The sequence below is a fragment of the Tetrao urogallus genome (assembly GCF_951394365.1).
Source record: "Tetrao urogallus genome assembly, chromosome: 10".
In the NCBI taxonomy this organism is placed as follows: domain Eukaryota; kingdom Metazoa; phylum Chordata; class Aves; order Galliformes; family Phasianidae; genus Tetrao; species Tetrao urogallus.
This window is the reverse complement of record NC_136823.1, coordinates 19,656,243-19,668,177: the sequence shown is the minus strand read 5'-3', so window position 1 is coordinate 19,668,177 and position 11,935 is coordinate 19,656,243. Positions and strand designations below refer to the sequence as shown.

General features: G+C 44.7%; 2 protein-coding genes across 2 annotated transcripts; both read left to right on the top strand.

The window, feature by feature from the left end:
* Window positions 1–33: 33 nt before the first annotated feature.
* Window positions 34–5,614, top strand: SEC13 (SEC13 homolog, nuclear pore and COPII coat complex component; the record flags this gene model as incomplete). The annotated part of the gene is made up of 9 exons (XM_079540307.1): window positions 34–447; window positions 731–775; window positions 1,564–1,679; window positions 2,113–2,264; window positions 3,138–3,271; window positions 3,975–4,108; window positions 4,618–4,738; window positions 4,931–5,077; window positions 5,504–5,614. The coding sequence occupies 9 exons, from the start codon at window positions 34–36 to the stop codon at window positions 5,612–5,614; spliced, it is 1,374 nt and encodes a 457-aa protein (XP_079396433.1).
* Window positions 5,615–8,068: 2,454 nt separating this feature from the next.
* GHRL (ghrelin and obestatin prepropeptide) lies at window positions 8,069–11,011 on the top strand (the record flags this gene model as incomplete). Its single annotated transcript, XM_079540306.1, has 4 exons — window positions 8,069–8,176; window positions 8,702–8,815; window positions 9,273–9,381; window positions 10,896–11,011. The coding sequence occupies 4 exons, from the start codon at window positions 8,069–8,071 to the stop codon at window positions 11,009–11,011; spliced, it is 447 nt and encodes a 148-aa protein (XP_079396432.1).
* Window positions 11,012–11,935: the final 924 nt, after the last annotated feature.

Here is an 11,935-nt window from a genome sequence, read left to right as displayed (position 1 = left end):
CGGGGCGGCGCGGCGCCGGGCGCCCGCGGGAAGATGGCGGAGGGCAGAGGGGCCGCGCGCTCCCCGCGGGGCCGCCCCCGAGGCGGCGGGACTGGCCCCGGGGCGGCCGTCGGGAGGGGGCCCCGCCGACCCGGCCGGCTCCGGGCGGCGCCGCCGGGCCTCGGGCGGCCCCTGCAGGCGGAGCGGCCTCTGCAGGCCGAGCGGCTCGCAGCGCGGCGCGGGTCGGAGGCCGGCGGCCGCAGGACTACCGCACGGAGCGGCGGCTGCCATCGTCCGCCGGCCCCGCGAACCGTCGCGCTGAGCGGAGTGCGGCGGAGCAGCACGGGTCGGCCCCGCACCGCCTTTCCCCACCCGCGCGTGGCGCCGGGCGGAACTGAGCGCGGGCGGAACCAAGTGCGCGAGCGGCGCCGCGACGGGGCCCGTTTGGGTGGCGGACCGCTGTGCCACGTCTGAGCCGCGCGGCCGCCCGCACAGCGATCGCCGCCCGTCGCTCCACGGCCTGCAGCCGCCGCCATGGTAGGCACGGGGAGGGCGGCGGGCCGGGACCGACTCCGCGGGCGGGGAGGCGTCTCGGGGTAGAGCGGGGGGCAGCGGAAGAAGGCGGCGGTGCCGGCACTGCGGGACCGGGAGAGGCGCTCCGCTCCGGGCCGGCCGTGTGCCCCCGGCCGGGCGCCGGCTCCGGGCCCGTGCGCGGTGCGATGCTCCCTAACCGGCCCCTTTCCCTCCGCAGGTTTCCGTCATTAACACCGTGGACACCTCTCACGAGGACATGATTGTAAGTGTGCGCGGTGCTGTTGCCGCGCGGCCTCGGAAAACGCGGCTTGGTGCTGTGAGGCTGTTGTGCCGGCCTGTACCGAGACTGCTGCGGTACTGCGGGGTCCGAGGGCACGGTGTATCTTTGCCGAAGGGCCGCTGGGATGTGAAATATCAAATCCCGGCTACAATTCTGATAGTGCTATTTCGTAATGGAGAGCAGGAAAATGGAAAGGAGAAGCTTAATGCTCACGGTTTCCATGCTGAAGGTTGTTTCAATGGAACAAAGTACACCCGAGTGCTGAATGGCATGGCAGCTGGGTGGACAGCACTGGTTTCCTTGATGCGGGTGTTTGTGGGAGCTGCTGTGCAAGCATGCATAGGAGGAAGGATTACAAAGCAGCTTATGAGAGCAAGGAGTGCTGTTAAATGCTGACGTTTCAAGCTAAATAAAATATGTTAGTGCAATTATACTGAATGTACACAGTAAGAAATGACAGCAGTAACTTGGTCAAGGCTTTGCACTCGGTGGAAGCAAACTCCTGTCCTCTCCGGAAAGCGCTGTGCATCCCCACTCTGCACACAACCTGCTGCACAAGTAACGTTTGTACAGTCAGAGAAAAGAGCAGGTGGGGAAATAAATGACTTGTGTGGTTTGTCTGGCTTATTTAAAGACTGTTCCCCTTATCCTGTCATGTTGGGACTCAGTGATCTGTTGGCAGTTCTTAGAGCTACTTCCAAAATGTAATGATGTTTATTAAGAAAGGAGAGCTTGCATGGGCCAACAGCACCTTATGTGTTGCCTTGCAGCACGATGCACAGATGGATTACTATGGCACTCGGCTGGCGACCTGTTCCTCAGACAGATCTGTGAAAATCTTTGATGTTCGGAATGGAGGGCAAATCCTCATTGCAGACCTAAGAGGGTAAATGGTCTTAAAAGATGATGTTCTTTGCAAGTCTTTAACACTCTGTCGTTTTGCCTTTCGGTGTCTTCGGGGATGTGTGGTCGATTCTCCCGGGTGGTTCTTTGTGGCTCCTTGTTCCAAACAGCTGCTCAGAGCCTCCAGGGGGAACAGAAACAGAAGTAATGCTGTGGCTTTCTGATTCATTGCTTACTTAACATCTGTATCTCTATAGACTTAAACTCACAATCTTAATACAAGGATAAATGTTTGGAATTGTTTTCAATGGTAATGGCTTTGTCTGGCAGTCATACCCTATTTTTCATTTTTTTCATATTCTTCATATCATTGTATCAGTGATGTACGGAACACCAGTTTGTGACGTGATGGCTGAAACAGCCACAACAGGAATGCATTTCTCCCAGCTTTTTCCAAATAATGTTGTTTCTTGCAGGCATGAAGGTCCAGTGTGGCAAGTTGCCTGGGCTCATCCTATGTACGGAAACATCTTGGCTTCCTGCTCCTATGACAGGAAGGTTATTATCTGGAAGGAAGAAAATGGCACTTGGGAAAAGACCTATGAGTACACAGGGCACGATTCCTCAGGTGTGTGGTGTCTGGAACTGGGGAGTGACACTGGGACAAGGATGGGGTTTGGACTGGAATAAATCCATCACTGTTAAGGAAGAAATCTTCCGCCAGATTGTGATAAGTTAATGGAGGGAAGGCAGTAAGTCTGCTCTGCACAGGGAGGACACTTACAGAATGGCCTACTGCTGGAAGACCTGCTGTCCTGGTACATACACAGGACAAGTAAATCAGCTTTGGACAAACAAGGTCGTAGGGTACTGAAGTCTTGAAATAGCTTTGTATGTATCCACTACAGGAGGAAAGGAAGAAGGAACTTTAGTATGCTGTGTTTTGTTTTCCAGTTGAAACTGTTTTGTTGACATGATTGGTTCTCCTACAAGCACAGCTGAGATGTTTCTGAAGTGTTCAGTATGCCAAGGCACAAAGAAAGAAGTGGTGCTTTGCTGTTCAGTATTGTTCTTTATTCTCAAAGGATTCAACTAGAATTTACTCTTGATCCATGCTCTTAAGACTAAACCAGGGTTAAAAATGAGTTATAATGGATGCATACCTTTGTTTTGTTACTGATCTAGACTTTAAATGCTGTGCCAGCTTGTCAGCTTTTGTTCTAGGATCACTGATATCTCCTCACTGTTGCCAGGATAGTCAAGAGGATTTTACCTCACTGAAAGTGCTGTTCTGGTGGTCTGTACCTAAAATGGTGCTAAAACTAGAGGCCATCATTCAGTAAACTGTGGTAACTGTCTTTGCTGAAATTCAGGAGTGCTAAGACTTGTTAGTTTGCAGAGCTGCTCACTTTGAGTGACCATTCAGCAGTACAAGTCCGTGATTGGGTTAGGCAGCTGAGTTAGCGCTCTGTTGTAACCCAGTCCATCTCATCCCTCACAGTGAATTCTGTCTGCTGGGCGCCACACGACTACGGGCTGATCCTGGCCTGCGGGAGCTCCGATGGCGCGATTTCATTACTGAGCTACACTGGAGATGGGCAGTGGGAAGTCAAGAAGATCAGCAACGCACATACTGTGAGTCGGAGCCTCGCATGAGCATTGAGTTGGTGCTTCAGAGAATGTGCAGACTAGCTAAATAGTGAAATACAATCAAATAATGTAAATCATTTTCCAGAACCCCAAATAACTTGTTTTAAACAAATCCAAAGTAAGAAAGTATGTTTTACAGTAAGTAAAATGGAGCAGAAAATAATGTGAAAGCCATGCCGTAATACATCTGAGCGTGATTGTTAAACACAGTGCTGGAAGTTACATAGTGGGAAAGGGCTCTGATATTGAGAACACCTCCTGCAATCTGGCTGTGAGTAAACTTCAACTAGAAGCTGGAAAAACTGCAGGGAAAAACCTGTGCTTTTCCCACAGTACTGGGACTTCTTGTTTAAACAAAACTTGACAGGCACCTAAGCAGTTAATGATGGTGGCTTGCACTAAAAGAAAATTGAGCTGTGGGCCCACAGTTCTTTCTGCATTCCTCATTCTTAGCAACAGCATACATCTTGCATCTCTTTCTTTTTTTTTAATCCGTCTCCACTGGATGCAGTTCCAAGATGATATTTGCCCATAAGACAGTTACTTAGCTACCGAACGCTTCCTGAATAAATGCCCACTTGAGAATAGACTGTATCTGAAGCTCTTATCCATTTAATTCTCCATCCAGCATAATGTCCTCTGCTCCCTCCACAGCTTTTAGTGATGATCTGATTTTTTCCTTATGTAGATTGGATGTAATGCAGTTAGCTGGGCTCCTGCTGTCGTACCAGGCAGCCTTATAGAACAACCATCTGGTCAAAAACCAAACTACATCAAAAGATTTGCATCTGGTGGTTGTGACAACCTTGTCAAGATCTGGAAGTAAGTGCTTTCTTACCAGGCTTAAGAACTTAAAAAAAAAAAAGTCATTCTTTATGGTCTCTGAATGTCCCCAGTAGCACCTTGAATTATAATTTAGGCATCTCTATGCTTTCATCTTTAACTATTACTATTTTAGAAAAGTACTTTAAAAATAGAAACAACTTAGTGACTTAGAAACACTCATAGCAATTCCTGCCAGATCTGCTTAATCTTACCTTGAAAAGTGGCTATTTAATTGTCTTTGATTACATTTGTTATTTGCAGAATAGCAGATCTCCATACAGTAACTGAAGACCAAATGTGTTTCTCGTGTGTTGCATTCTGTTCTCTAGAAGGGATTTTGTCAGCTTAAGCCATACAGCTTTTTGGAGGAGAGTAAAAACGTTTGTGCTTTGTGCTGTCGGGATAAAACCAGGAGGCTGAAAGTGATTAAAAGTCTCCCAGAACAGTAGGTGGAAAGCACAGCTGGCACTGCTGCCGTCCTTCCAACTGTGTAAATGTATTTTCAGAGAAGAAGATGGCCAGTGGAAAGAAGAGCAGAAGCTGGAGGCACACAGTGACTGGGTTCGAGATGTAGCCTGGGCTCCATCCATAGGCTTGCCAACAAGTACCATTGCTAGCTGTTCACAGGTGAGACTTCTATAGGAGTGAGCTGTACTTGTGCCTTGCTTTTGGCTGTAGTAAGAAAAAGGAGCGTTATGTACAGCAAATATGCATATAGGCACACTTAGAGCTCACATCAGTGGAAGTGCAGTCATAATTGGAAATGCAAACAAGCTTGTTTTTGTGCGGCCAGCCAACCCAGTCTGTTTGTTTGTGTAGGATGGCAGAGTGTTTATCTGGACGTGCGATGATGCCTCTGGAAATTCATGGTCACCAAAATTGCTGCACAAGTTCAATGATGTTGTCTGGCATGTGAGTTGGTCCATTACTGCAAATATCCTTGCAGTGTCTGGAGGAGACAATAAAGTGAGTACTGCAGCCTCAGTTTGCTCTCGCATGTCTTATTTATGCTTCTGTTGTTTTGAGTTAAGGCTGCTAAAGACTTCCATTTGATGCAATAGTGGGTTTTTTGTGGTTTGTTTTTTTATTTACCTATAGGGGAGGAAAATCCTAATGTCTGGCAAACTACGTGCATTGCATTCTTAGTCCTGATTGGAAATGTAGGCTTAATTTTATTTTATAGGGATCCTACCACCAGAATGAATTCTCACTCCCTTTATTGCTGGATAACGATTTAGCAAACAGCAACAAATAATTTGATGCTTAAAACAAGTCTGACACACTGCTGTATCAACAGACCATCGCCATCTTAGTGATGTGATCGTTGAGAAAGGTGACAATGAGAAACTGGGAATGTTTAAGGCTAAAACCTGTTCCTGCTCTGTTTTTGAGGTCACACTGTGGAAGGAATCAGTAGATGGGCTGTGGGCATGCATCAGCGACGTCAACAAGGGCCAAGGAGGAGTGTCTGCCGTTACAGAAGGGCAGCAGAACGAGCAGTGATGTGAGACTGAACCAGCCCAGCTGCTGGAAGTGATCGCCGTACCTGACGCGCGATGTTTCTTGAATCAGATAAGAACTGGTTTTATCCAAACTGGACACGAATGTGGGAAATAACTGTCCAATTTTATGAGCACTCATACCAATACTGGGAGGCTACAATGTGTTGATAATCAGCCTTAATTGACATTCCCTTAAATTAAAGATGAAGAGAGGAGCAAAGTACTGTGCCTTGTGCTACTCCCTGATACTGTAAGAATTGTAACCTGCTTTCTGGTTCAGGAGTTGGATTTAATTGGATACACTTCAGGCCCTCGAGCAGGAACAGGAGGAGGCAGGCAATGAAACCTGTGAACCCATCAGTGTAAGGGGCAGATGCTCTGCCACTCAAAGGCCAAAACTATTTCAAGTGACGGGGCAGGCTGGTGGGGTTAGCAGGAGACAACATTCTGGTAGTGCTGAAATGGTGCTTGGGTTTCCCTGGAAGTAATGTGCTCAGATACATGAAAACCTGCATGCGTTCCCAAAGATGAAAGAGTAGCAGAATGCATATATATTTTGCTTTACAGTAATCTCAAACTTGTTTATTTAATGAACATCAACAACTGAAAAATACGATTTGCAGACTCTTTTTTTTTTTTAGCCACAATTCTATATTGTACCTCAGGTTTTTGTTTAGGCAACAAAATAAAGTCTTATTGGTTAAAGCCTGGTATACTGTATTTGGTAATCTTTCACAGGGGCTTATGGGGAATTTCTGTAGTCTACCTTGACAGGTGCCTTAGTGTGGCTCTCATGTATGATATTTGTGTATAGCTTTGTAAGAGCTAATGAATGCCCAGTCTGGCCAGAATCCAGAGTATGCCATGAAAATGCAAGGGGCTTCTGTTAGAATAATTCTGTTAGGAGCCAGAAGCTCTCCAGTGGTTCATCACTGCCTACTTCCTTTGTGCTCCTTGGTGTTCTCTGCCAGCAGGCTCTCAGACAAAAGTCAAGATGGAGATCTAACTTTACAAGAACTTTTTAACCTAACTTTGTTGCAGAACCTAACTTTCATCCATTGCCTCTGTTTGTTCTCAGCTGCCCTACCGCAGCTAACCAGCTTTCTTGGTGCTACCAAGCCAGCTGATACCACAGACATGTTTCAGAAATGATTTTCTTTTAATAATTGGATCACTCCCCAAATCTGATTTGAAATAATCAGGTAGGAAGCAGTAACATGAGACACGGAATCTGCGAAAGAGAACAACGTGGAACTGCATCCCCAGAAAAAAAATAGTCTCAAAACCTGCAGATGTGCTAAAGAGACTGTCTTCCCTGGCAGAGCAGTTAGGATGGGTGCTCCGTGTAGCGATGCTCTGAGTTACGTTTTTCCAACAGCAAATCTGACTCAATTAAAATTCCTTCTCATCTTCCCATCTCACACATTTCCCGTGCCTTCCTCCATCCTACCACTGAAGGTTTGTGATCTGTAGCATGGAATAAATCCCACAGATCAGCCACATCATTCAAGTCCAGTTAGAACACAGGCAACAGACGGTGTAAGTTTGTCATCCTTTACAGTGTGCTCCTACTTCATTCCTACTGTTCCTCAGGTTTGAAGAAGATCCTCACGGGATGTTTTCTAGAGCCTCAGACATTGCTACAGCTGTTCAGTGACATCTTCAAAGTGCAGTATTTCATTTTCAAAGTAACAGAAATGATGTTTCTAGGAAACAACTTTGCTTTCAGTCCTTCTACAAAGGACAACGAAATCTGATAGAACCCAGGAGAGAATGTAGATGAGAGGAAGCACACTTGGGGCAAAAACAAGAGACGTGGCTGTTACTGCAGGCCAGGAATGCAGTTCTGCTTCTTTTCTGCTATGCTGCACCAGGTAACAGTAAAAGGGCTCAGGACTTTCCTTTCCAACAAATGGCCATTACGGCTACTGGTTTTAGAAGGAACGATGATAACGCCACGGCAGAAAAAGGAGATGAGAAGCACACAATTCCCTGCACAACTTCATTACACACAGAAAGGAACTCAGCAACAGATGTGTGCCGTTTTCACGGTTTTGTCGGCCGCTGTCTTACAGGCACCCCGTGTTTCCAAGGGATTTGGACACACGTCAGGCTGCATTTCCAGAAATAGCACAGCACAGAACAAATAGCCCGCTTCCTATATAAGGTGCTTCAGAACGCAGCAGTTTGGTGAAGCAACAAAGGGAACCGGTGAAGTTTCAGAGCATTTCTAAGCTTTCGCCAGTTTTCCTCCATAATTTCTCTCTGCTAACCTGTCTGCTCCAGTTATAACATCTCAGTTACAGAAGAGAACACAGTAAGTAATACTCTCTTTTGACAGAATATATTGCCTTTTTGCATGCAACAAGTGTGCCTTCTTTCTATATCCGTTTTTAGAAACAATTGCACAACATTCAAATCAGGAGAAATAAAGCACCGCCTCGTGAAGACGATCATGCTTCTCAGAGTTGTTCTGCTAGGAATTCTCCTTCTCAGCATCCTCGGGACAGAGACTGCTCTGGCTGGCTCTAGTTTTTTAAGCCCCGCATATAAAAACATACAGGTAAAAATTCAGAATAATGCTTTTTTGAAGTTGTCTTCCTCTATAATTCCTTAAAGCCAAATTCTTTACAGTGTTCAGAAGTTTGGAAGATAATGTTTCTGGAAGAGGAAGGAGGGATTCCAGAGGATTACTGTAACAAACCATTCACATGAGCAAACATAACTACTAACCTTAGAAACAAACCAACCAACTGAACAAAAAAAACCCACAAACAAATGCAGCTGTTTAAATAAATTGTTAACTACACTTTGAAAATGAATTGGAAGGTGGCTGATCCATAAGGAACCATTAAACAAACTGCTGACAAAGTGGATGCAGAATAGCAGTAAGTTATTGTATACCTACACGTCCACACAACTTTAAAAGAAGTCACTGATAGCTTCAACTAATCATAACTTTAAAAGAAGCCAACGACGGCTCTAATTAATTTGCTGCATCTGCGTTAATTATGAATTCTATTTTCCCTGCTACAGACCAATTTGATTATGGGAGTTTTATACAGGTGCTATTTTGCTTGCTTTCTAGCAACAAAAGGATACAAGAAAACCAACAGCAAGATTACATCGCCGAGGCACAGAAAGCTTTTGGGATACAGACAAAGCAGAGGGGGAAGATGACAATAACAGTGTTGATATCAAGGTGCGTATTTTTCATTCCTGCTCACATACAAGTTCAAATGATTTTGTTGGAGCAGGAATACAATTCCTGCCACAGGAGATGTACCAATGAAAGCCACAGTCATTTAACTTGAAGGGCACGTAGAAAAAGACACATGAAAACTGCCAGCATTGACAGCATGAAGTAATTCAAAAGTATCTGCACAAAGGCAGATCGTGATCTCCTGTTAAGGACTTGCATTTCAGAACTAACATTAATAATGCAAGTTCCCTGTAGTTTCCTCTCCTCCGCTTTATCAGGCGGTTCGGTCTGCAGCAGCCCTGTGCTACGTTTATCAGATGATCATTGCATGTCTCAGCACTATTAAATGAATGCACATCATTTTGCCACCTCTTGCTTGTTGTCACGCCTAACGCAGAATTAACCTGTAGTGCCTTGTCCAAAGATCATCTGTTAAACTCCTTTAATGTTTTTATAGTTTAACATTCCTTTTGAAATTGGTGTCAAGATAACAGAAAAAGAATATCAAGAATATGGACAAGCATTGGAGAAGATGCTACAGGACATTCTTGAAGAGGATGCTAAAGGTAATTTCAAACAAGACATAAATGCAGAAACTCAAACAAAAAACAAAAGCCACATTTCACATTTGTCATGTGAAACAGTCAGAACAGCATTTCAGAAATGACTGGGCTAAGTAGCTAAGCTGCCACTAAGAGAGCAAGTGAAGTGCTTGATGTTCAGAAAACACTAGTTTAACTTCAAAGAATGACAGCAGAGTAAATAAGAGCATTCTAGATGACTCACTAATAACGTTCTGAGTACTAACTCTCACCACCAACTGGTTGCTTCTTTTTGTTTTGTTTTTTAGTTTTGTTTTTACCTTTACTGCCCTTCATTCTTTATTTGCACTCAACTATATTAAGCTGTCCTTTCCAAATCTTTTAAGGGTTTTGTCAGGCTTCAAAACTCTATTATGCATTCCAGTCACCTCAGGCTTCTTCTTTCACCCAGCTTTTCAGGATCCCTAGAATTGCCCTCAGCACTTCTCTCTACACTCTGAATTCCTTTTGTGGGGCCCTTTCTATGGCCATTACACAAATAAGACAATTTTATGCATGCATGCCCCAGAAGAACATTACTGCCTGAAAGCTTTATCTTTCTTCATTTGGGTGCTTGAGGCACTTCTGGACAGATTGGCAAAACAGGATTTTCAGAAAAAATATGAAGATTTTCAAACTAACCTACCTATCTTTTGCCTTTTTAGAAACTCCGACAAAAGACTGAAGCGAACTGAAGGACACCCACAGCACTAGATGGCCTGGTTTGAGTTTTACTTTAAAATGAACTGAATTTACATCTCTAAGAAGAAAGGAGGACATGAACTTGAGTAGTTTGCTCTAAGAAAAAGACAAGAATCTACAAGCAAAACTTCAAAGGGCAATGTGAATCACAGGCTGACATGTAGGCTTATCTTATTTCCTTCTTTAGTATCTACTGTGATTATTTTAAACGATGTATTTGAAAGCTGTATGAATCCTTTCTGCGACTGATGGAAAGTCCATCTTATGCTTCTACAGACATCTGTAACAGAGAATAAAGCTTATGCTGAAACTGCGACGTTTCTTATTTTTAGGAGTATCTCAAACTAGAAGGCTCACGTAATGAACTGTGCAAACTAGATGTACATGGAATCAATTTTCAGTCACCAAATTTGCTTAATTCTCAAGGGATGTGTTAACATGGATATTATCAAGGAAAACACCCAATGTCTCTTCCAGTTAAAATCAATTTTCCAGTTAATTTACTCGGATTCAGAATCATACCTGTCCTAGTGCTAGATATCAGAAAAACAAGGTATATTTTCATGCTACAAGTGCATACACCACTGTGCTCCACTGTGGCACACGTTCGTTTCTGTACACAAACAATTATGTCTTAGAAATGCCAACATGAATGCCCACATAGAGATTTGTGAATCCATGATTTTCTAGTCAGTGCCCTGAAGACGTTTTGTAAAGTACCCCAGGATAGGCTACCGTGATAAAGGTAAACACAGCTGCAAGGCTCAGTTCTTAGGCATGTGCTCTTTTCCTGGCAGAATTTATCACCCAGGTGAACCGATTCCTTCGATTCCACTGGCAGTACCTTGTGTTATACCACCAGAAGCCAAACAAGATGTACAAGCAAAGGGGAAAACTAATTAAAAAGGAGTAAGTATTTCTAAGACAACTAGAAAGCAAATATACTTAGAATGCTTAGCACCAATTCAAATAGCCATATCATTCTGGTACCACAATCAGAAGAAATAGTGTAATGGCTTTCCCGCCCATTATAGATCAAATCTCCAGGTACAGATCTTACCAGCATTTGCTGTACAGCTCCACAAGTCATGCACGTGCCTAATGGCTGCCTGTAGAAGAGCAAAACGTAGGGACAGTAGGTTTCTCAGATGTGCCATCTTGTCTGCAGTGCACAGTTAGTCCTGTTTGAGAGTGCTGACATGGACTCCTCACGTACACAACCTGCAGAAGTGTTATGAAAGGGAAGAGTCAGAGCACTGAAGCCACATTGGCAATCCTTAGTTCTACTACTGGTATTCTCTCTGAAAAATATTTAATGTTTTCCCAGCATGTTCCATGAAAGCAGTCAATCAATACGTTTCCCAACAGCACAGTGAGGAAACTCCTGGCCAGAGACACCACATAAATCCTTCCCTGAAAAAGAAACTCTGCAGTTAGGGTCTGTTCCTAGAGCTTTGACAGAACTGTAGAGGATTGTAGAGGAAAAAAGCATGGGTTGGTTAGTCTACAGAATCAGAATCGAGGCAAGGCTATTGCGCTGTGTTATCCAGCTAAGTGGGCAGCATTTTTCTAAGGCTGCTCCAAACAAAAACGAAGAAAACCAAACAAGCCACCACTAGCAGCCCCCAAAAAGAGCAAAAAATCACAACCTTTTCCCCAGCGATCTAAACACAGTACTTTCTGTATTGCAAATACAGGATCGACCTCAGGAGGGTGGCAGAGCCCAGTAACGCACAGCCTCACAAGCTGAAGCAGGTCTGGTGCGCTCTGCCGCCTGGAATAAAACACAGCACGGCACCCCAGCCGTTCGAGGTGACCTGTACAGCCTGGAGCAATA